The 26884-nt window shown below is 34.4% G+C and overlaps 1 protein-coding gene across 2 annotated transcripts in view; it reads left to right on the top strand.

Annotated features, from left to right (window-relative positions):
- The window catches only part of ERBB4 (erb-b2 receptor tyrosine kinase 4), a 1163189-nt gene that overhangs the window by 584331 nt on the left and 551974 nt on the right, over nucleotides 1-26884 (top strand). For both annotated transcript variants that reach the window (XM_003254031.3, XM_003254029.3), the window contains exon 3: nucleotides 12839-13025. In XM_003254031.3, coding sequence (XP_003254079.1) covers nucleotides 12839-13025 — 187 coding nt within the window. The remainder of the gene's footprint in view (nucleotides 1-12838; nucleotides 13026-26884) is intronic.

Here is a 26884-nt window from a genome sequence, read left to right as displayed (position 1 = left end):
AAATCTCTGTGGAACACTTAACAACCTTTCAGAACTTAGGCAATTGTCTGTTCCTACAACTTCTTTCTCCAGTATTCCTCAGGCAAATTTATCCGCTTCAGCTCTGTGTACACATAGGGTGCTGTTGATACCCCCATTATGGTCTTCATTACTTTCTAATATTCAGAATCTTAATTATGGTTCCATCGTTGCATCTGAAACATGTTATTCCTTTGCTCCTTTCCATGTTTGTCTTTCACAGTGGTTGTAAACTACTAAGGGGCCAGGTCATGTTTTATACATCTCCATGTCCCCAGAGCAAGGAATAGCTTTGAATATACTTCAAGTACAGATTGCTGAATGAATGACACCAAAATAGGCAAAAAGATGATATTTTAAGAAGATATTTAAAATCAATATATTTTATACCTTGTAAGTAATTTATATGAAGTCTTAGAAGATACTATAATGATTGCTTCTCCATAGAGGGGAAGTATAGAGAAAAATGTTTCATAATTAAGTTGTTTACTTGAAAGTCCTGAAGACATACACACAAACATAGGCACAAAGTGCATCTCTAAGTAACAATTATGTCAAAAGAAAAATGAAATTTTTTTCCAAAATGGAAGGTGCCAATGTATGACCAGAAAGTGAGGTAGCTTTATAATAAGATTAGATGTTTAATGCATAAAATTTTAAAACAAGTGGTTTACTCTTAAAGAAACAAAGATACAGGCATTCACTTGCAAGTTATTGTAAATCTTTCTTGGCAAGCCATCATTTCCTTAGTGGCAATCTTGTCATTAGACGAAGATTGGAAATGATAAAGGAAGTAACCACTGTAAGATTAAGAACCATGTCTATTTTGCTCACCACTGTGTCTCCAGCAACTTGAACGATGTTTCTCAAATAGAGGAGGACAATAAACATTTGTAGAATAGATAATTGGATGGAGGGATGAATAGATGGATGGGTGAGTGGATGGATGGATGGATGAATGAGGGTGAAAGCATAGAGACTTAAAGACTTTTTTGAGGAAGAAAAGTCAAGTGCAAATTTAAAAATACATTTACGTTAGGATTGTTTGGTTATATTTGCATTATTAATTTATGAACAGAATCTCATTTGATTCTATGTATGTTTGAAAAGGTCCGCTAGCATCTAAGAGAAGGCACCTAAGAGAAGGCACCTAAGAGAATGCTGATTTTAAGACTTTTAGGATACTTAAAGTACTTTGTAAAGCAGATTTTGCAGTTATAAATATCTGAAGCATGCTGCAGTTACTTTTGAGAAATTACTCTTTCTTAGCTAATATTTTTGTCGTAAATAAACCTTAGAAAGAGAATGTTAAGCTGAAATCAAAATTTTAGACCATGTTGCCATGGATAGTACTTTAAACAAGGAAGTAATTGGTACCACTTTTTGAAAAAATACTTCAAAGAGATTGGGATTTTGATCTTGGGAATAAGAGAGATCTTGTTGTTGTTTTAATATTTCCTCCATCACTTTTTGTCTATGTGACTTTGGGCAAGTTATTTCACTGTAGTTACTTCATTTATAAAACAGAGGTAATAGAGTGATTTGACCAGTAGGTGAAAGAAGACATAAGAATGCCTCACACACAGAAAACACTAATTAATATAAGTTAATGTAATTATTTGAAAATTTGTACTATTTGAAATAGTAAATAGCTACTTAGAAACTTGTGACTTGCATAAGGATACTTAAATAAGAAAAACATTTAAATTTCTTGTCTACAAGTCCATGGCCTCAATTTTTGTTATATTTGTAGTCCTGATTGGCCTCAATTTTTGTTATATTTGTAGTCCTGATTGTATCCACAGATGTCCATAGGATGCCTGTTGTGTATGTTTGAATTTAATATTAAGAGCATCATAAGTAACATCAGACCTTGTTGTCACTAGAGGAGATGACTAAAGCAAATATTTGTTTTTTTATAAATTAATTAAGGCTGTGTTTTGTGTTTTTTATGGCCAAATATTTAGACAGATATTGAAGTGTGTCTTGGCAGGCTTGTCAAATCCAGCCCTGATACTTTGGCTCTCTTATTTCTGAGACTGCTCATCCTTTTCATTTAAAAATAACAACAGACTAGTCACAGAAGCAGTCACCTCTAACTTTTGCATCCTCAAAGGGCATTTCCCATATGCTTTTCGACAGAGGCAGCTGTTGTCAGCCATAATTTCATAGAGGCCCATTTTCTTTCGTTAAATTTTGAATGGGAAAACATCACATTTATAAAAGACCTCAGACATGAAACTGTCACTCTTAATTGTACATTGAAATGCTAGCAAGCAGTTTTCTCATCTAAACTTTGGTGATGTGTAGTTATTCTTTTAGAAATAGAAAAATACAGTTTTATATATGCTGTGCAACACAGGGAACATACTGAAGAGTTCTGGATTCAGAAAAACAATAAAAACTAATACTGAGGGATAGCTATGAGCCAGACCTTCTGTTAAGCAAGTCATAGAGATATACTTCTCAAAATAATCCTAGGATTTGGAGACCTTAACATCCCCATTTTACAGATAAAGATACTGAGGCACAGAAAGGTTAAATAATTTACCCAACATAATACTGCTAAAAGCTGGGACGCGAACTTAGGCAGTGTTTTAGTTTGCTAGGAATGCCATAACAATCCCATAACAAAGTACCACAGACTGGATGGCTCAAACAACAGATACTTATTTTCTCACAATTCTGGAGCTGGAAGTATGGGATCAAGGGCTCTGCAGCGTTGGTTTCTTCTGAGATCTCTCTCCTTGGCTTGTAGATGACCAACTTCTCTCTGTGTTTTCTCATGGTCTTTTCTCTTGTCACGTCTGCGCCCTCATCTTTTCTTCTTTTAAAAACACTGGTTATATTGGATTAGGGCCCAACTTAATAACCTCAATTTAGCCTAATTACCTCTTTGAAAACCCTATCTCCAAATACAGTCCCATTCTGAGATAGTATGGGCTGGGACTTCAGTGTATACATTATGGGGATTTAGCTGGGCACAGTGGCTCACATCTGTCATCTTAGCACTTTGGGAGGCAAAGGCAGGAGTATCACTTGAGGCCAGGAGTTCAAAACCAGCCACAGCAACATAATGAGACCCCCCATCTCTACTGGAAAAAAAAATTAGGTTGGTGTGGTCATGTGTAGCTGTAGTCCTAGACACAGGAGTCTGAGGTGGGAGGATCCCTTGAACCCAGGAGTTCAAGACTGCAGTGAGCTGTGATCACACCACTGCACTCCAGCCTGGGCAACAGAGCAAGAATGCGTCTCATAAACAAACAAATATATACATGAATAAATTTATTTTAGGGAGTGGTCATATTTAGCCAACAATAGATAATCTGACTGAAGCTATATCTTTATGTGCTATGTAGTACTAATTGTTTAATTAATTTTAATATTAAGTGTTTTTGCTTATATATTGTTTACCATTCCTAAACTTATACAAAATATTTACAAATATTTTGGCACAATTGCACTAATGATAATATGATGAAATTGATTATCTTTTGTTGATTCAACTTTTAAGCATTTAGCAGGAATTTTTCCTGTTTTGCAGAAGAGGAACGTAATATTGAATAATTTGCGCAAGGTCAATAAGTAATGGAGACAGGAGTCAAACTAAGATTATGAGACTACAGAACCCAAATTTAATCACTAGGCTGCATCGTCCTAACCAGTTTGGCTCCCTGTGGAGAATACTCATCATCACCTGGACAACATTAATAAACATTACGATGCTTTGATTCAGGTGTAGCTTCAGTTGTACGAAAATGCTGAAAACTAATAATTTCTTTTTACTCCAGCTCTATCTATATCTAAACAAAGTTTAATTCAAAGGTTTCCAAACATTCTTACTATTTTTGCATTTATGCATTATATCTAATTTCAGTTAAAAGTCAATTCCCCAAATCATTGGAGCTTAATGTGTTTATCCGATAGGAAAAAAATTGAACTCAGTATTATATTTTAAATAGTTATTAAAGATTATTAAATGTCTTTTTGAAATCCAGACTTCAAAATATAAACCTACCTGTATAAATATGTAGAAAATGAATACACACACACACACACACACACACTCACACACTCTTTAGAGATGATAGAATCTTCAACTTATGAATTTTTTGAAATATATATACTTACAACTGAAATTTTGTGTGATTACGTAAACGAATCTACCAAAGCTTCCAAATTAGTTTGTGTAATCTGTTAAAAGAAAAACTTTAGACAAATTAAATTTAGCAGAGTTTATTTAAAAAAAGAATGTTCATGAATTGGGCAGCACTCAGATCAGGAGTAGTTCAGGGATTCCTACCCAGCAATGTGAACAGGCAGAATTTATAGATGGACAAGTAAGTATCATGCAGAAACAGTTTAAATTGTTACAGCTTGGCATTTGTCTTATTTGGACATAGTGTGATCAGTTGGTAGCCTGTGATTGACTGAGGCCTGGCTGCTGTGATTGGCTGAGATTCAGCTACTTGTTATGAGAATATACTCTTAAGTTAGTTTGCAGTTTGTTTACATACTAATTAGGTCACAGTTTGCTGTATAGAAACTCAAGGTACAGAGACAACTTTGGGCCAATTTAATTTAATTTTACAAACCTAACTCTAATGTAATAAGTCTATGATACAGGAACATAGTCTTGATATGGTCAGGAGATGAAGAATCAATTGGGAATGTAGAGATTTGAAGGGGGACTATTAACTCTCCAGCCAGCTCAGGAAAATATAAAGGACAAAAAACATATGGTTAATTCTAGGGAGGTGAGCTAAGGAGTCCTCTTCTCAATGGAACTAAAGGTGTTCACTGCTAAGAAGTCATGGGTTGAGAGCTGGCTAAGTGGCCAGTGATGAGTGAAATGGCCTGCAGATTCTTAGAAAGTGGAACTCATAGCAACACTAGCACTAAAGAGACTAGCTGGAATTGGCTGAAAGTTAGCAGTTTGTTGGGATGACCTGATCAGGTTTCCTACCTCTTGAGTATTATTGCACGCTGCGTGTAAGTAGTATGAATTCTACTCTACTCCAGTCAGTATATGACATTTCACGTTACTTTTTTTTTTTTCAAATCTAATTAAATGAGACTTTGAGTCCCTCCTTGCCAGGCTGGCATAATCCTTGGAGTTTTAAGAACAATGGGAAAAATGAAAGCAGAATTCCAAAGCAAACATACTATCTCTACAAGCAGCAGGGATATGTAATGTTTGCTCTATGTTTATTAATGTGCTTTTATTCTGGTAAACTTTTTCATACTATGTCATAGTTAAGAATGTTCTCTGCTTTAGATATTCTCAGACATGCTGTGAAGGGCAGGAACAGAAATTAATTGCCTAGGGAAATTTAATGGAAAGCTTTATTGATAGAGAGGCTACAATTTGCTACACATTTGTCACCGTCAGAGAACACATAAATTCTGCAGTCATTACCAGCAGAAGGGACTTTCTATTACACCCTCTCCTACCACCATAGTTCTCTGTTCCCTACTCTTCTCTGTGATACTACAGGTTTATTTGGCTTCAAGTCTATTGACCTTAAGTAATCAGCATTATATTTGTTGATTCTTACCTGATGAAATGTATTAGTATTTTTGTGGATAATATCTAATTGTGTATGAGTTCTTAAGACACTAGAGTAGAAGTTAAGAATTTGGATCTTTTTGACTGATTACAGAATGTTTTAACAAAAATGGATAGGTATATTTTCAAAGAGTTGCTAATTTTAAAGAAAAATAAGTAATAAACATGGATTTGATGAATAATTTTAGTAGGAAAAAATCTAGGAATAAGAGTTTTACATACTTAGCTAGGAACATATAATTGCTTTTAATGTGCATAAAATCATTCCTAAACACTTATTAAATATTTAGGAATTGTGTGGTACTGTAACCACTTTAATCTTAAGGTAAATGAAGAAACATTTAAGGAACTAGTCTTCATTTCTATTAAGGTTCAAATTTTTTTTAAAGTCAACTAAGAATAAAAGAATTAGAGATTTATGTCAAATACAGAAAAATTAATAGCTATTAAAAGAGTTGTGGAATGAAGCATAAATTTAAAAATAGTGAAGACTGATTTTTCTGAAATGATCTAGAGGTAAAAGGATAACCCAGTGAGCCAATACAGTCTCATCTAATCTTTGACTGAGGGGCATCCATTGAAAATTCCAGGTTTGTAACTGCAGATTTCACGTTGTCTCTAAAATATTATGCAGGAGAAATGCTTATAAAATTTGTTGTCATTTTAAAAAATCATGATTTTTGGACTTATTGCCAATATGGTATGGGAAATTAATTTTTTTGTTTTCCATATCTTTTGATTTCTATCATCAAATGTCATAAGCAAAACAAATTGTCCCTTGGGTTAGAAGAGTTTCAAAGCATTCAAGGCTTTAATAATATCCGATTGTATTTACTACTTGAGCCAAGCAACTGTAGAAGCCTACGTTGACAATGGAAATTGATCAGTTTTACTGAGCAGAAGCTTACACCTTGAGGAGGAAGATATATCTTTAGGAGGGTATTCACTCTTTGGTTGACAAAATAGGATGACTTCCTAGAACCAAACTGTTACTGAGCCAGAACCAGAGTCAGGATTTTGTCTTTGCTAGGGTATTCTTTTTTTTTTTTTTTTTTTTTTTTTTTTTGGAGAAAAACCTTTATTTGACATCAAAGGCATTGCCAGTAACTCAGAAATTAGATTTTATTTCATTTTATTTACTTTTTTATTATACTTTAAATTCTAGGGTACATACGCAGAACGTGCAGTTTTGTTACATAGGTATACACATGCCATGGTGGTTTACTGTACCCATCAACCCGTCACCTACATTAGGTATTTCTCCTAATGCTATCCCTCCCCTAGGGCATTGTTATAATTTCTGTTTACTATTGTGGCCCTTGGACATAAATCATAATTGTGTTGTTCAAACAATGTTTTGTATTAGTAGCAAGTTCATAAAGTTATTTTCCATGGAAAATGATATCTAAAAAGACCTTAATCATTGCTTTCCACTTTTCGATTCCATTCCATTCCACAGCCATTATTAAATGTTCAGTGCAAGAGTCTATATTTAGGGCTATAATATACACACACAAAGTATAAGGAACCATTTCTGAAATTTAGGAATAAATTGCAAATCGCACAAGCAAGATATAAATGTACCAAAGGTTACATAACAGAGAGATTAAAAGCAACAGTTCTTATGTAATGATATTATAATTTTTTTTTTTCTGCTCAGATTATCCACAGGCAGTTCATCTGCCTGGCTATTATCAGAGATAATATCTGTAATACTTAGCATCTGTTAAATACTTACTATTTGCCAGATAGGTTTCTTATATCTTCTAACCCCTATTATGGTTTTATAATAGAAATATTGGTATCTCTTTTTTAAAGATGGAGAAACTGAGGCCCAATGAGGTTAAGCAAACTGATCAAAGCCACAAAGCTAGTAAGCACAAAGGCTGGGTTTGGAGTCCAACTTTGCCTGGCAGACAAGCCCACATTTCCTACCATTATACTTTCCCATAGATAAGTCCGTGTGTTTAAAAGTTGTTTTTATTTTCTCAAAATTTTCTAAAACAGTGGAAAATGTTGTGCTACTCAGATTCTTTCTGATGGCTGAAAGGAGAGGAACAATGGATAACTGACGTGGTTGTGTGGCCTTATCAGACATTATAACATATAATTTACACTTTTAGATATCTCTTCACTTTTTATCCAGATCTGCCCATATTGTCTCAAACCACATTATTTACTCTTTTTCATCATTAAGCACTCCTACCATTATTAACTTGTTTCCTGTAATTGTTTTTATTTGTAATCAGTACACATGGCTCATGATCTGTACTGGAGTTTCCTTTTGAGATGTTTCAAGATATTTGTTCACAGAAAGACTATAAGAATACCTGAGAGAATGTGATTATGAATACCAGAATACAGAGACCAAAATCAGGCATGATGTGTTTCTTTTAGAGATAAGAATTTTATATTTATCTCCTATAACTCTTTTTAAAATGCTTCAGTTCCGTGTGTCCCTCTACATATAAAAGACTAGAGCAACACATCTTGGGTTGAGAGATTTGCTATGATATTTTTTCTTTTTCTTCTTTTTTTTTTTTTTTTGAGACTGAGTCTTGCTGTGTCGCCCAGGCTGGGGGGCAGTGGCATGATTTCGGCTCACTGCAAGCTCCGCCTCCCAAGTTCATGCCATTCTCCTGCCTCAGCCTCCCGAGTAGCTGGGACTACAGGCGCCCGCCACCACACCCGGCTAATTTTTTTGTATTTTTAATAGAGACAGGGTTTCACTGTGTTAGCCAGGATGGTCTCAATCTGCTGACCTCGTGATCTGCCTGCCTCGGCCTCCCAAAGTGCTGGGATTACAGGCGTGAGCCACCGCGCCCGGCCAATTTTTTTTCTATTATTTACATTATTTTTCTGGGTCAGAGAGAGGGATGTAACAATTAAGATAAATGGGATCTTCACTATCATTATCATAAAATAATTTACTATGGACCAACTTATGGGTGGCCTTGTTCAAAATGGCTTAGACATGCATTCTCAGCATTAACAAGGAATGATGTCCAGAGTTCACATAAGAAAAGGATATTTGTTAGGCTAATGCTTAGTTTATGCATACTATTTTGCAAGAACAGAGGGTAATAAACAGAATGAATAATGACAGAGACTTATTTTGGACACTAGAATCTCAGTTATAACAGCAAATCCCTCTAGTTCTAGAATCTTTACAAGGGAGTAGCTATTGCTTTTAATCTGACCTTCCATGAAGACAAGACACATGTCTCTAAGAATAATGTAATACACACCCTGGAATGAGAAGTATGTAAATATTACAACACAATTAATTCAAATATAAATATATTTAGTAATATGCAAATACAAAGATGTTCTTAGTTATATTTTACTTTTTCTAGTAGATAAGAGCACTTGGAACATCCTCTTCTGCATTAGTTGGTCATTCTTTATGTGTTCAGCATTGTTCTTGGTTCATACGTATCACACATTCTAGAGCCCTTATTATTTGCAGATTATTTGCAGCTTGTGGTAATATGTGATCCAAATGCCATGCCAAGTGACACTGAAAAATTACCATTAATGTTACTCTTTTACAAATAAAACTTCTTCTTTTACCTGAGTATGCTTCATCTGTGTTTTCTCTGTTGACATTATAAATATGTTTCTCCATCTTGAGATAAACCAATGACATTTTACACTTTTTGATAAGAAGAGTCACTTCCTGAGTGGGATGGAAGCTAATGAGAAGTTTGTTTTGGAATGATTGATCTTATGATATGTTGTAGGCAAAAGAGTCATAATACATCCTCCGTCACCACATTTATCATTGTGACCTAATCACTAAGTAATTATTGTATTCAAGTTGAAAGAAAACTTTTTAATAATGAATGAATTTTACTTTTTAGACCATGTGATGTCAGAATGTATTTATAATCTCTCTTTAAGAGCTCAAAGCGGTAGATAAGAGCACTCAAAGAGGTAATAGGTCAACCATTAGAACAGTGTTTGAAGGAGGAATTATAGAGCCATAGAGCTAGACTTTTCCAGACGGTGCAATTTTAAACAAATTGCTGTGTACAAACAATGCATATCATTGCTGAGTTTCACCCCTCTTTTCTATTGTCCTAGGCATTTATCTCTTCACCCCAAGGCACTCACTGTCTTAGGTATACTCACAGTGGCTTAGAGTTCCCAATTTGATGCCAGATATGAGTAATTCCATATATCCCTTTCCTATTCCTCTCCTCTTTTGCTCCATTAGGATTCTACTCTTCTATTGATTATTTGTAGCATGCTTATTCCTAAGAATTGTGAGACTGGGGGGAAAGAGTCTGAATAGAGGCTCACATATTTTATTGTTTATTATAAACCAACTAGAGATTACTAAATAAAATGTTATATTTTCCCATTTTGACAGATATATGTTTATAACAACCTGGATGGCCAGGTACAATGTTAGAACTTTTGGAGTCCTCAGGAATATGTTGGCATGGAGAGAAGTGGCTCCAGTCTACAGCCTCTCTTCCATCCACTTCTGTCCTGTATTGTGAGAAGTCTTACATGCAAGTTTTTGAACACTCTAGCCTACATGTCCAGGATCTGTACAGTTTCCCATCAGACATTGACACCTGGACCACCCATTCCTTCCTAAATATATGCACATTGGTGGCACAATCTGCTTTCTGGGGATGGAACTGGGGAAGATGACATTACAGTTTCTGGGTAAAGACTTGGGGTTATTTGCAACGGAAATTCTGGGATCACAGGGTCTGGAAGGGGAGAGTGCAGAATCTAAATGGGCCTTTTTCTTCACTCCACAGACTTTGTACAGTGGTGAAGTGTGTGGCTAGAGAAGGGCCAGATATTTGTTAGTTTCTTACTGCCATTCTCCTGGTCACATGAGACACACAAGTTAACAAACCAAAGTGCTTGAACTTATAGGGCTATATTCTGAGAAAAAGAGAGACAGGTTACCAATACTAAATCTGATAAATGTATGAATTATATAGTATAGTAGAAGGTAAGAAGTACTAGGGAAAATATGAGAATTGAAGCAGGTAGAAGTGTAGGGGCTACAGTGTTCAATAGGTTTATCAGGGTTGGCCTCAACTGAGAAGGTGATATTTGAGGAAAAACTTGAAGGTAGTGAGGGAGTTTGCCAAGAAGATAACAAGATGAAGGGAAACTCAGGTTTTTAAGGGCATAATGCACAATTTAAGGTAGAACTATACTTTTCATGTGAAAGAGAACTGATGACTAGATCATACACTGCAGTTCTGTCTAATAGAATTATAATAAGAGCAATAAAATGTAATTTAAAATGTTTTGCCACAATAAGAAGGTAAAAAGAAACAACTGATATTAACTTTAATAATACATTCTTTTTAACTCAATTTATCTCAAATGTTATCATTTCATCATATAATCTTCAAAATCCAGAGTGTATTTTGTACTTACAGCACATCTAAATTTATGCCAGCTACACTTCAATCGTTCAGGCCACATATGGCTAGTGGTTATTGCACTGAACAGCATAAAGATTTTGATACATCAGTAAAAGGATTTTGTCTGTTACTCTGAGTGATGTAGGAGATGTTTCAGAGTTTTAAGCATTGAAGTGTTGTAATCTGATTTATGTCTTTAAAGTATCTTGGCTAGCCTGAATTGAGAATAAACCATAGGGTTCAGGAATAGACACAAGGAGACCTATTGCAATAATCTAGATGAGGAATGATGATGGCTCAGTTGGGAGCCATGGATGACATAAGAGGTAGTTGAATTTCTGATCATTCTGAACATAGAACAAATAGTATGGGTCACACTTGGGGTGTCAGAGGAGAGTCAAAGATGACTGAAATTTCGGCCTGAAAGCCAGAAAAGATGGAATAACCTCAACTGAGATGAGGAAGGCTGCCAGAGGGGTGGGGGAAGAAAAGAGTTCAGCCATTGATAGGTGTATCTGAAAAGCATACTAGACATCCAAGTAAGGATGTTGAGTAGACAGTTGGGTATAAATCTGGAGTTTGGGGAAAGTATAGAGATACATGTTTGGATATCACCAACTTTGAAACTGAATAAGGTCACCGAGGGAGTGAGAATAGACAGGGTGGGGGGGGGAGGGGTACCAAAAACAGCCTTGGAGCATCTGAAATGAAAAGGGTGAGTTAGAATAACATGAAATTGGTATTGAAATAATACCAAATACTTGAGTATTTTTGTATCATTTTTAGTTTTTTTTTAAATTCTGACAACTATTTATCATCATTTTATTGAAAAACTTAATATTTAGATGAAACTCAGACTTTCTTCGTGACACTGTTTTGCTTTAAAATGTACCACAAACCCTCAAATAATTAACTTATTACAGACAACTAAATTTAAACAGTGGGCAGTAAAAATTAAAAATGTGGTTAGAATGAATTTATAGACAACAATTAGGTTTTTTGTTTTGTTTGTTTGTTTGTTTGTTTGTTTTTTGAGACAGAGTTTCACTCTGTCGCCAGGCTAGAGCGCAGTGGTGCAATCTTGCAGCACAACCTCTGCCTCCTGGGTTCAAGTGATTCTCCTACCTCAGCCTCCCAAGTAGCTGGGATTACACGTGCCTGCCACCACGCCCAGCTAATTTTTTGTATTTTTAGTAGAGTTGGGGTTTCACCATGTTGGCCAGGATTGTCTCAATCTCTTGACCTCATGATCCACTCCCCTCGGCCTCCAAAAGTGCTGGGATTACAGGCATAAGCCACTGCGCCCGGCCACAACAATTAGTTTTTAATACATGTTTTTTATGTTTGTGTTCCCTAGAGATGTACAGGGCAATTGTTATTTGATAAATATAGCACTAAATATCAATAGAGCCATTTTAAATCTATCCTACAATTTACAAACTAACATGGCTTTGTTTTACTTAGGCTCACCAATATGCTTTTTTATTTAAAGTTTAACTGATGGTTGTGTGTCCTTAACTTATTGTAGTCTGTTGATAAGCAAGATCTTTATTCCATTAACCATATTCAAATCTCAGGTATGAAGAAGGTCCCATAAACAAAATCCATTATTTTAGTATAAGCACATTCATAACTGTTTAAAAGAAATGCAACTTTATATTTCAAATGTGATTCTAACACTTTGTGATCTTTTATTATGAAGCCAATTATTTAGAATATGATACGGAAAATAATGTATTAAACTAAAAACTGAAAATTAGAGTTTAATAACTCCTTTTAATCTAAATTGCTACATATACATAGTGACAAACTCGTTTTATAACACAGGCAATTGTTTGTGTCTTTTCAGTCTGTTCGAGAAGTCACAGGCTACGTGTTAGTGGCTCTTAATCAGTTTCGTTACCTGCCTCTGGAGAATTTACGCATTATTCGTGGGACAAAACTTTATGAGGATCGATATGCCCTGGCAATATTTTTAAACTACAGAAAAGACGGAAACTTTGGACTTCAAGAACTTGGATTAAAGAACTTGACAGGTAAGGAATATATCCAAAATGGCAAATATGCTTTCATTATCAATATAAGGCAATGCACACAAAAATGTGTATGTAGGGTTACTGTCATGTTTGTTACATTGAGGAACACTCTAAGGCATTTAAATATCAGTGATTTATTCGTTTATGAGCAATGATGCCCTGTGATGCCCTTGCTTTTATTTATAGATTTTGTAAGTTTAGTGTGAAGGACACCATAATACTGTATCTCAGCTGAACAGGAGTAAACTCTGGAAATGCTCTGTGACTGAAAACTGAGATATGAAACATGCTGTGTTTGGTGGTTTCAGGCTAACAGTGGACCATATCATCAAATCTTTGCAATAATGCAATAACTATCATTAGAGCTTAGTAATACCCAAGCTGTTATATCTATTTCCATGAATCTTTAGTTTTCTGCACAATCACCTTATTTTTGGAAAATATATCTAATTTATACAGTTTTGATTTCTCTTATTCAGTAGCTCACTAAATGCCATCAGCAGTTCTTTCTCAGAGTACTTCAACAACATCAGATCATCAGAGTAGTTTTTTCTCATTAAGATTGGAAATATATGATGTAAGCAACCTAAAATTATCATCCTTCTATGAAAAACACTCGATAGGAATTTATTTTGTAAGCTGGTTCTTGCCATCCCACTGTTACTTTTCAGTTCACATAGCTCAGGGTACATAAAAGTTCTGTGGGAGGCTTTTTTGTATAATGGTTCTACTCATGAATTTTATTCATGTATACCCGTAATCGAAATGAGCTGATTACTGAGATCACGCCATTGCTCTCCACCCTGGGCAACAAGAGCGAAACTCCATGTCAAAAAAAAAAAAAAAAGCTAATTAGTAAATAATTAGTACCTAACTGTAGGATAAAGGAGTTTACACTTTGAATTTACTATAAATTAATATAATCTATATATTTTGCATCCGAACCTGTATGTACTATATGTACTTTGAGTACAATAAGTAGTAATAATTATTGACATTGAAAAATTAAGCAGTTTAGAGATATGGCCTTAAAATATAACAAAAAGCAAGATGAATATCATCAGAATATTGAAATAATTTGTTTCTTATATTTGAAGTGGATATTAAATTTCCAGTTTTAAGTTAGACATAGCTTTATAGTTAGCCAGACATGTGAAATAAAATTGGGATATTTTGGGTGAAGAAAGGAATACTGATTGTGTTATTTATTTTGAACATGATTGCTATAGAGTTGATGAAATAATGGTGAATGCAAATTGTTCAGAATTTATAGATTCCTTCATCAACATTTTCACTTTTATTTCTTTCAAAGATAGTTTTATTACTGAAGAATGGAGTTTTTTACTAAATTGCTACTTATATAGAAATAATGATAGGAGAAAGAATTTTGGAAATGAAATGTGTAGAGAACAATTGAATGACTGAAATTAGGAATCTAAAAATACTGTAATATGATCCAGTTAAAACCTGCATAGGAAGCATTGTGTTTTCATCATGATTTCCCTCTGATTATATTAAAGAAAGAAATGAATAAATTTCTTTCAAACTTTTGTATAATATTTGAATCTTGTTATTATTCCATAAGATGTGCTGTTTGAGGAATCTTTCCATATAGAGAATTAGTCTTTAAATAGTTCCCTTATTTATTTTCACATTTAATACCAGTACTACTAAATTATTAAAACAGAGTTATTTAATCAATCAAAATTGTGCCACATTTAAACATACTTCGTACTGAGTAAGTGCATAACTTGTATTACTTAAGATTGTTACAGTTGTTTAACTTGTGCATACCAAAATATAACATTATTATTTCAAGAATGTTATTATTCACTTTGCCTGGAAGCTGTGATATTTTCTTTTGCCATAGTACAAATGGATAATTGATAAGTGATTAAGAGAATGAATTGATTGTTTAGAAAAATACATACTCGTTCAAAAGTTACTAATTTTTTTGAGTATGAATTGAAGTAAGTGCAACAAAATGGTAGAAATTTAGGCTAATATGAACATTTTTCAGGTATGTTATTTATTAGGTAGTTGTTATGTGCCAAAATTATTCTGTAAGGGAAACAGTCTAGGGTCATTGAACTTTAGGTATTCTGGTCGATAGTGTTACTCCAGTTGTGAGAATCAGAAGTTACACGGACGCATGATTGTGTTTGTGTGCAAGAATATGCAAGAAATGACAGAAGACACCTAACCGTTCACATGAAGAAGAATATGGGATAAAATTTTCTCTATGACAAAATCTTAAAAGGCTAAATGTTCTAGGTAACCCGATTAAAGCAACAAATAAGTGCCATAATTAAGTTCAGGTAAGATTGTTTTTGTGCTTCGGAAAAATATTTGTTTTATGTTGATCGTTTTTGTGTTATACAAAGCAAGAGTTTTTAAAACAACATTTTTATATTCTATTAAGTGCAGAGCTACTGGACTGGCCTTAATTTTTTATACCTGGTATAAAATGAGGGGAGATAGCAAATCTGCTGATTAGTCGGATACATCACTGCCTACTCTACCATACTGTATTAAATTTTTAACTCCATTCTTAAAGGACCATCACCATGAGCATCATCCAGGAACTTAGAAATGCAAATCCCTGGGCCTCACCTGAAACCTACTGAATGAGAAACTCTGGGGGTGGGGCCCAGCAACTTGTGTGTTAAGTATCCCTCTAGTGATGCTGATGATTACTACAATTTGAGAAGCACTAATCTAATTAATGGTATGTTACCAAGAAATGATAGCACAATATCCAGTTAAATTCTTCACAGTTATTTGCTGCAAATAATTTTTATTCATCTGTCATCTTGCAGAGAGAAAGGAAGGGATGGGAAAGGAACAGATAAGGTTTTGCTTTCATGACAAGAAATACACTGTATGTTCGGGTGAAAATGAAAATAACACACTGGGATCCTGGATAGAAACTTGGATATAAAATGACTTAAAGATAAGGAAGATGCTGGGAATAAAGTTTTTCTATAATCATTTTGCCAAACATCAACTTTATATAATGATAAACCATTAAAAAGACTATAATAATTCATGATGAATTTTCTTCTTCAGCAAAATTTTATTTTTAAGTACTTTCAACAGGGTAAATAACCGGTAACAATTATGGGGACGGGAAGTGTATAGAGTGTTGTAACCAAGAGTCTTGAGATGATGACTTTAAGGGTTCTTTTGTGTATATATATACACACTATATATAATGTAACCATATATATATAGTTTGTGTGTATATATATAGTATATATAGTGTATATATAGTATATGTACTGTATATACAGTGTGTGTATATATACACTATATATATACACTATATATACAGTATATATATACACTATGTATACAGTATATATATACTATATATACAGTATATATATAGTGTATATATAGTGTAACCATTTGTGTATATATATATATGTGGTTTGCATTTCTACTTAAATCTTTTTCACTGTTTGATATTAGAATAGTATGTGTTCAGAACAGCACAGTAGCTTTCTGCAAACTTTGTGCAAAAGAGATATTTAGTTAGCATAAAGACTGTCATTATACACTAGTTAATGGTTGGATGTCACTTAGACATATACAGATTAATTCCCACATTAAAGATTCTTACTAAAACTAGCTTAATGTTCACCAAAAGTTGCTGCATGGCCTAAAAAATTACTGCAGATCTTACTTACATACTTTCGTGTTGGTTGTGCCTGAGACAATAAATGGATTTAAACCTATTTTTCTGGCCAAATAGAAAAACTTGTTTTACTGCTGCTTCTCACATTTCTCATTATGCACAGCGTAGATGATACGTAGAGGGGAAAAGAGGCAGGTGCCTAGACTAAAAATAGGCCACACAACCTATAAAGGAGTGAGGAACTTATATTGGCATACTCTAGGTGTCCTGTTAACACTGCCTTACTTTCTTCTTGCTAGTGGAGAGGTTATACTTCCATCAGTGCATCCCTTCAGGCATATAATCATCTCTATCTCGAGGCCATTGGGAATGTCCCTACTGCATCAAAGAAGTCCATAGCTGGACAGGGGACACTTCTGTTAAGGTCACTTGCACATGGTCGTGGTTCTTATTAATCACTCTTGATGAGGATGTCCTGCTGACTTTTTTAAATTACCTCTTAACCAAACATTCCTATTCAAATCGACATTTAATAGTATATATACAATCTTAATTAATTCTATAAGCTTCTACTTGTTTAGTCACTAGTCTGGCCAAACCCTAGAAGGAATTATATGGGCCATAAAACCCACTATTATTTTCTCCCTTCTATAATTTATAAAATCACCTCATCTGTTACTCATGGTTGGTAATATGATACAATTTAATCTACATATTATATTGTAGATATAAAGGAATCTTTCATAAATACTTAAGTTTATATCTGTTCTATTTATATCCCAAATGGGAAGACAAACACTTAAGTTCTTATCTATTTTGTTTATATCTTAAATGGAAAGATAAATGCTTAAGTTCGTATCTATTTTATGTATATCCATATAAAATAGATAAATGTGGTTTAATCTTAATATGGAATGATAACCTAGGTACAAATTTAATACACATATATATATATTTATCACACTAAATTTCACCTTAGATATTTGAATTTTCACTTTATAAATTATGGGAATATCATTAGAGGAGGTGATATTTGGGATGATACAAAAGCACAATTGGTGTTTTCCAAAAATTAGCTGAATACTCTACATATTTTCAGACCAACATATTCACATGTTTTAGTCTTTATTTGATATTTTATGGACATTGTAATTGTTTTGTTAACTGTGTACTGGATCATCTTGATTAGATTATTATTTGAGGTATGGACAAACAAAAATTTAAAACAAAAAATACCAAAGTTATTCCTAGAAGCCCTCAATAGTAATGAAAATAATATATGAAGTTTGCTGGATTCTGGTAGATGAAAAACAGAATAGAAGGTTTGATGGTGCATGCCGGTCCCAGCTGCTCAGGAAGCTGAAGCGGGAGGATCCCTTGAGCCTGGAAGGTTGAGGCTGCAGTGAGCTATGATCACGCCACTGCACTCCAGCCTGGGTGGCACAGAGGGACGCTATCCCAAAATACATAAATAAAATGCTTCGTCCAGAAACTACAACATCTAAATGATGTAAAATTTGAAAGATGTGATATCTGAACATTACACTTGAATGTCTGCCTTCAAATATGCATAAGTTATTAATTAAAATAGTACATCAAAGTAATGTAGTACCTTTTCACGTTTAAGTCTCTCAAGCCTCTTTGGCATTATTCAGTAATGGTCAAATAAATAACCTAATATCAAAAAGGACAAGTCACCTGTCATTGACTCAATATATGTCATAGAGTGATATGCAATTGTGAAATCAGAAAAAATCTCTGCGAATACCTGGCCTACCACCTACAGTCTGGGTGTCTCTCTGAGACTCAGATTCTTTATCTTGAAAACTGTGAAGAAAATTCTGCCTCACAGTGTTGTAATGAGCATTAAAGAAAACAGGAAACTTGTCAATTAAAGCATCTTTCACATTGGGGGTGTTTGGAAATCTTAGTGCTCTTTCCTTGTATCTGTTTTGTTTATAGTTTTCCTTTGTTTTACCACATTGAGAAAACTATTGTATTTGTTTCTGCGTATTTGGATAGATTCCTGTTGTTTCCTTGGGGCTTTGGATGTGACCTGTTCAGACAAAAAAAAAAAAAGTGTTCTAAATTTCAGTGTGTCTTCTAACTACTTTGTGCTTAAGATCTGTTTCTCTGGTGATGGGAAGCACGAGACTGGCCTTTGTCTACTCTCAGGAAGAGTGCTGTCTTTGCTACCTCACAGCACTTCTCTCCTGTCTTTCAGCGTTTCATGCCAAGCACCTGTTGCCCCAGCCCTTCATTTCAAATCTCCATCATCATGTTTCATCCTTCATTGGCCCTGACATTTGTCTTGACCTACACAAGAGACATATTCAGAGTTCTTTTTCTTACACGAGAGTTGCTAAGCATTCTTCAACTACCCTGTGAAAGGTCTTGGTAATGTTTGACTGGGTTCAACCAGGCTAGTTCAGGGATTGTTGTTAAACAGAATGTTTAACAAAAGTACTACAAACATTTACATTAGAAGATCTATTCAGCATATTGTGATATTTGCAGCCAAAAAAAATCTAAGAATACTCTTAGCTTAAGGGTAAATTACTTGGAAGATGATTGGATCAAAACTAATCTATAGTGAAGCTTGCATGAGTCAGAGAGAATCAGTGAAAAGAGTGGCACATTCTTTGGAAAGAGTCAATTTTTAGATCAGGTCCACAATTTCTGGAAATGACACTCTCATCAGTGTTTTAAAGAGTATTGTTTGCTTGTCATGTCAGACTGTGTATTGACTAGAAAAAGGAGAACTCCAATAATGTATTAATGTCAGTAGACAGAAACATATATTTGAAAAGAGGAAATGTTATAATTAAGGGATCAGAAATTTATAATGGCCATTTCAGCAAATTTTGCTGGGACTTATTCTCAGACAACTGATTCTTTAGAGAACCGATGAGTGGATTTATAGAACTGAATGAAGGGGAAATGAGAATTTCTCCTCCTTCTGTACCAAGAATCAGAGATAATAAGGAGAGAAATCTGAGGAGAAATAAGCCAAAATAAGTGGTGGGGTTGTGCGTTCAGGGGATGGAATCATCCTTTCTCCTCTGTTCACATGTTTTCAGTCATGACTGGCAAGATGAGCTGCTCAGGGCATATAATTCAGCTCCCTTAATTTATGACCCCTTCAGGAATCTTAAAGATGCCTCACTCTTTGAAGAACATTCTATTTAATCCCTAGAGCATCCTTCAGAAAATATTAGGGGAAGCCTAGCATTATGGAATCTCTCAGGAAACTTCCCTACTTGGAACTTTAAACCTTTGTGATCATTCTTACTTTTTCTTAAGATACAGTAAAATCTGTCTTCTCCCTTCCCTAAGAGAGGAAGCTTATATATCCTAAGGAAAAAAATGTATAAGGGAATCAAACCCCCTTGCTTAAAGCTCATTTATTGAGGAAGCATGCTTGTTTGCTTTGGTGTTTAGAAAAAGAGGAAAATCTTTGCTCCTCAGAGTCCCAAATGTAGTACTAGAAATTGATTAGTTTTAATACAACCATGGGTCCAACGTTTTGCTCTGAGGAAAACAGTAAATATATCAGAATACCCACCTCTCCACCCTTACCCCAGGACATTAGCTTCATCTGGCTTTCAGATCCTGAACTGCAGAGAATTGAAAAATTCTCTGCATCCATTCCCAGTTACCAAGGGAGGCACAACAATGCTGGGGCCAGAATCACTGGATTGTTGCACTTTCTGATTTCATGGCAGAGGACTGGAAACAGTAAGAATAATCTTTAAAAATAAACCAAATCTATGTCTATATCTATATCTATATCTATATCTATCTATATCTATATCTATCTATCTATCTATCTATCTATCTATATATATATATATATATATTTTTTTTTTTTTTTTTTTTGAGATAGAGTCTCGCTCTGCCGCCCAGGCTGGAAGTGCAGTGGCGCGATCTCGGCTCACTGCAGGCTCCAACTCCCGAGTTCACACCATTCTCCTACCTCAACCTCCTGAGTAGCCGAGACTATAGGTGCCCCCCACCACGTCCAGTTAATTTTGTGTATTTCTATTAGAGATGAGATTTCACCATGTTAGCCAGGATGGTCTCGATCTCCTGACCTCGTGATCTGCCTGCCTCGGCCTCCCAAAGTGCTGGGATTACAGGCGTAAGCCACCGTGCCTGGCCACCAAATCTATATTTTAGAGGGAATGAAGAGTGCATGCTAATTTTGACAGACGTCTATGGCAATTTTTTTAAAATATGTAAATATATCATCAAGTTTAGTTAGAGGAGGCAGCCTCAAGCTTGGCAGAACCTAAAACCCTCAGTCAGAGTTCAGAAATGAGGCTACACATTGTTCTCTTCCAACGTTTACCAAAGGCATGATAATTGTAATATCCCATATGTTATGGAAGTTTACACTTTGCAAAATGCTTTCAGTTCCTTTAAAAAAAAATCTGTTTCATACACAGCCCTGTAATGCTGACCTGGCAGATATCTTTATTATAATTTTACATCTAAGGAAACCAGGCCTAAGGTCTTGTGGCTAATCAGGTGAACCTTGTGCTGGAATCTGGATCTATTTACCCGTTCTTCATATGTCACTCCCAAAAATTGTTTAAGACAATTTCTTCAGGCAGAACTATTGTCAGTGAACCATTAAATTGGCTGAAAAATGTAAACAATCCAAGCTTAAGCAATAGGTCTTAAGGTTGTATTTTAGAAAGAATTTGTTTTGATCATTGTATAATACTTGAATATATCATGAATGGTAAGTTGACAATAAAATACAAGCAAACATGCAATGCAACAATATTGTAAATACTGAATTTGATTTTTTAAAATCTATTACTCATTCTATAGCCACTGTCATTCAACTATGGCTTTTTAAAAATCAAGCTTGCTAAACTCTTAGCTGTAATGTACAAACATTTATTAATAGACTTAATTTTACTGGTAAAAGTTTAGGATTCTTTTGGAAAGGAACGTCAATTCAAATATTTATTAGCTTTGTTATGTTCTACTTGTACATTCAAGTCATTGTACTGAGATATGAGCTATTCTAAATTATCTCTACGTGCCTGTCTTCTCTCAGTAAATATTATATTTCTGACAAATATTTACCCTCCATCTGCCCTGTGAAGCCAATTATTATTATTACTTTTATAGTCAAGCATGTCTATGGCGTCAGGAGGCTCCATTTTAATCTGTTTTCCTCTCAAAAGCTGTACTGCCCAATAGAACTTTATTGGGATGATAGCAATATTCAATATGTGCTACACAACAGAGGAGCCAGTAGCCAAATGTGGCCATTGAGCCCTCTGAACAAGACTGCTGTGAATGAAGATATGAATTTTTATTTTTATCTAATTTTAATTAATTTTAATTTAAACAGCCATATTTGGCTAATGATAATCATATTGGACAGTGCAGCACTAAAGGGACCACACTTTCACTAAATCCAATCAAGCAGGCAAGGACTTACAAGCAGAATAACATGAAGAATCACAAGACAGGCTCAGAATCTGGGCTCCCTGAGTCAAATTCTATACTGAGGCAAGTGATTCAACTTTCTAAGCCTCAGTTTCCTCATCTTCAAATGAACATAACGAGGATGCTCAGTTGTAAGATGATTATAAAAGTTAAATTATCAAGTACCTATTGAACATTAAATGCAGTTCTGGAAATAAATGTGATTTATTATTTTTTGAGGAGAAGTTTGATTTTGGTAAAAAAAAAAATAGACACAGTGTATTTTTATAATTATTGAAAGCATGTCAGGCTTATATCATCAAATTGTAGAATACAGAATGTGTCGTTTATGATTTGGGACCTAACTATATTTTATATTTGAGTCAGCAGGGTTCTGGATGGCATGCATTGCTTCTAAATATGTTTTAAGCTGCTATGACTTGGGTTTTCTGTTGGTCAGATTAATGACACTTTAAAAATGAAATTTTTTACTTTCACCTTTAGTTTCCACAGTGTAAGTTTCTATGGAAATTAGAAATAGGTCTCAAAGAGATATGGTTTGGCTGTGTTCCCACCAAAATCTCATCTTGAATTATTAGTTCCCATAATCCCCATGTGTCATAGGAGGGACCAAGTGGAGATAATTGAATCATGGGGTTGGTTTTCCCCTTCCTGTTCTCATGATAGTGAGTTAGTTCTCACAAGATCTGATGGTTTTATAAGGGGCTTCCCCCTTCTCCGGGCACTCATTCATTCTCCTTTCTTCTGGCCTGTGAAGAAGGATGTGTTTGCTTCTCCTTCTCCCATGGTTGTGAGTTTCACGAGGCCTCCCCAGCCATGCTGAACTGTGAGTTAATTAAATCTCTTATCTTTATAAATTACCCAATCTTGTGTGGCATCTTCACAGCAATGTGAGAACGGACTAATAGACAAAGTCTGTTTCTTTATTGGTTTCACTGAAAGAAGTAAATGTTAATAGAAGATAATTATTATTATTCTGAAAAATCTGTTAAGAATTATTTCTAGAATAGACACTGTCCATTATCTTTAGGAGTCCTCAGTTCATGTTAAAAGTTTTTTTAAAAAAATATAGCATTTATTTAATAACAAGGTAACACGAAAAGCCCTTTTATAAAATGTTTTCTTAAATAGCTATCTGCCATATTTCAACAAATTTAAGTCATCATCAATGGTAGGAAACAAATTGTTGTTGTTGTTTGTAGTCCACACTTTCTAAAAAGAGAAAAAGTAAAAGCACCAACATAAATGTAAAAGATTGTACAAGGAATCAGGATTTTAAAGATATTAGATCCAAAAATGTATGTTTTAGAATTAATACAATATCGTAACATTCAAATAGGCTAGGAGTTCAATATACCTCTTATTATTTTTCTGGAATTGTAGCATAGCTATTGTAATGGTGAAACTGTGTACTGTGGAAGTATATAAAATAGGTTACAATAAAAATGGTCAATGTTTCGTAAATGATGAATAGAATTTTCCATTTATCTGTATCTATCAGGAAATAGATAAATGAGAATTTGCATGGCCCAGCACTTTTTGGCATAATAAATGTTACTAACCAGGAAATTTTAATTATTGTTTTTGTTTTCTTTTGAGATATAGTTAATTTATCACTTCTACTGGGAAAAGAGATGGAAATATAGTTTAAAGGTATAAAAAATGCTTATTTTTGGAGTTTTTCTTAAACTTTATTCTCTTAATAATATGTCAAATAGATCTGAAGATTGTTATTATACATCAGCATGGAAAGAGGATGTCTTCTTTACCAGTCTACCTGAAGTACAAGTTATTCTTGCTGTCTTACTATTTTCCCTTTTCCTCAATATTTTATGATCCATCTGTATAACATATTTTATATCTTCTAGCTATAATTTTATTGTAAGCCGTGTAAAATTATTTAGGTTATTGAATCACAATGACTATAACAATTTTGAAGAATATTTATAAGAAAAAAGTGAAAAATGGTGATCCATAACTTTTTTCTTCCTTCTAAGACCATTCAGTTTACTCAGTTTCATTCACTCTGTGAATAGGTGAATTTAATAATTTAAAATTATTTTTAGAGAATTAAAATTTGATTAAATTAAAATTAAATTTTAATTTAATCAAAATTAAACGTTTGATTTTATATTATTAGTAGTGTTGAAAAAAGCTGATATAAAAAGGGTATTTTTGATTTTCAATTTACTATGAAATATAAGGACTTCAAATTTTAATTTGGTCTCTTTTTTTTAAGTGGCAATCTCAGAATATTCTCGCAAATATTCTGGTAAATAAGTATGTCATTTTGATTTTGATGGTGCCCTGAATTCTCTGAACTTTCTGCTTTAATGTTCAATAGGATGATACTAGGTAGGATTATGTATCTGGTGGTATACAAGTAAGAACACAGTAATAAATTCTATTAGTTTTAAAAATTATTCATATAACTAGAATTCGTTTAGACTTTGTGCCTTTGGCTTTGATGACTTGCCTTTTTTAGGATAATAAATGTAGAAAGCAAAGTATCTTTGTGGCATAGTACAGCCCAGGATAGAGATACTAGTATTAATAATAACAATAATAACATCCATAATTAATAAGTATTTACTATGTAGAAGTGGCTTGCAAATATTATCTCTCTTCATCCTTGCAATAACCGCGATTAGTAAGTGTATTAGTTAGGGGTCTCCAGAAAGACAGAACCAATAGGATATAGATATAGATAGCGATAATAGATATTTGAGAGAGGATTCATTAGGACAATTGGTTGATGCAATTATGGAGGCTGAGAAGTTCCACAACAGGTTGCCTATAAGCTGAAGACCCTCGGATGCTGGTGACCTGGCTCATTCCAAGTGTGAAGGCCTCAGAACCAGAGAAGCTAATGGTGTACCTCTCAGTCTGAGACCAAAGGCCTTAGGGTGCAGGGAGCCACTGTTCTAAGTCCTGCAGTCCAAAGACCAGGGAGCCTGAAATGGTGTCCCGCAAGAGAGAAAGAGTGTGTACTGGCTTCAGATCAATGTATTCACCTTTCCTCTGTTTTTGTTCCTCTTGGTCCCCAGAAGATTGGCTGTTGCCCACCCACATTGAGAGCATATCTTCCCTACTTACTCTACTCAGACTCACATGCTCATCTCCTCTGAAACACCTTCATAGACATGCTCTGAAATAAAGCTTTACCAGGTTTCTGGGTATTTCTTAATCCAGTCAAGGTGACATCTAAAGTTAACCAGCAGAGTAGGTTACTATTATTATTTCTATTTTGAAGATAAATAAACTGGACTTAAAAATATTAAGTAATATAGGCCGGGCACGGTGGCTCACGCTTGTAATCCCAGCACTTTGGGAGGCCGAGGCGGGGAAATCACGAGGTCAGGAGATCGAGACCACGGTGAAACCCTGTCTCTACTAAAAATACAAAAAAAATTAGCCAGGCGTGGTGGCGGGTGCCTGTAGTCCCAGCTACTCGGAGAGGCTGAGGCAGGAGAATGGCGTGAACCCAGGAGGCGGAGCTTGCAGTGAGCCGAGATTGCGCCACTGCACTCCAGCCTGGGCGACAGAGCGAGACTCTGTCTCAAAAAAAAAAAAAAATTAAGTAATATATCACAAGGAGGGCATACAATAATTTATAGAGTTCAGATTTGAAGCCAGGTAGTATAACTGCTGATTTTCTTTTTATCACAATGCTATAGGTATTCTGAGAAGAAAGGGGATCACATGACACTGAAATTTTATCATCCTCTGCTATGCGTGAATGAGCAGGAGATGCATAAAATTATTCATGTGGTCCAGGTGTCACCTCTTCAAGGCAGTTTTTTTTTTTTTTTTTTTTTTTTTTTAGCTGAATGAGACTTTGCTTAGTGTAGACTTTTTACTTAGGAAATGATATGATTCTAAAAGAGATACAGATTGTATAATTCGATAAAATTATTTCTTATATTGAAAAGTATGCTATCAGGCTACTTAAGCTTATTTCTACAGACACAGGGAACTAAAATAATAAAGTATAATGACAGAATGGATTAAAATGCCCTAATTGGGCACTGACTTCATGGCCTTTTCTTTATTAACACTAGAAGACAAAAAAAGACAATTAGTTACATTTGAAGCGTGTTTTATTTTGTTGTTCATGGGGTGATGTCTTCTATAAATATTATTACTCTAGTTTTTATTTTTTAGAGAATTTTTTGTGGATGAGGTGGAAGGAAAATCAGTATGAGAAAAATGGCAGGCTCAAAAAAGATCTCAAGTCTATGAGATGACTCTAATTACTGATTTCATGAAAATCATATTTTATGTTATTAAAGGAAGATATTAGAAGGGTGATTTTATAGTTAATTTTATTCATACATTATAGCCACTCCAGTTTTTGAATTTTTTATTTAAGGACCAGAATACTAACTGAAGTTACTCCCTATTTGGCAACTGGTAAAAATATATACCACTTTGAAATGTCCAAGTATAAATGGACAGGCTAAGTTGATCTATATATTTTAAATAAAATATTTATGACTTTGTTTCTTCTATAGCTATAGTAAGTGATTTTTACCTCCCTAAAGTACATTTGGTTTTGTACATATTTACAGCAGAGTTTTATAAAATATATATTTTAGTTTTAATAATTATTAGACTCAATCCCCTTTGTGAAGAATAGTAACATATTCGGGGTTACTTTTGATAAAAAGATGGGGGAGACTCTAAAATTATTGAAACGCATGTAATTCCTTTTAGGTTTAGAAACCCTCTAACTAATTATTTCCAGAAT

The sequence above is a fragment of the Nomascus leucogenys genome, chromosome 22a, assembly GCF_006542625.1.
Source record: "Nomascus leucogenys isolate Asia chromosome 22a, Asia_NLE_v1, whole genome shotgun sequence".
NCBI lineage: Eukaryota > Metazoa > Chordata > Mammalia > Primates > Hylobatidae > Nomascus > Nomascus leucogenys.
The sequence above is the reverse complement of the archived record's forward strand: the minus strand, read 5'-3'. Positions and strand labels throughout refer to the sequence as shown.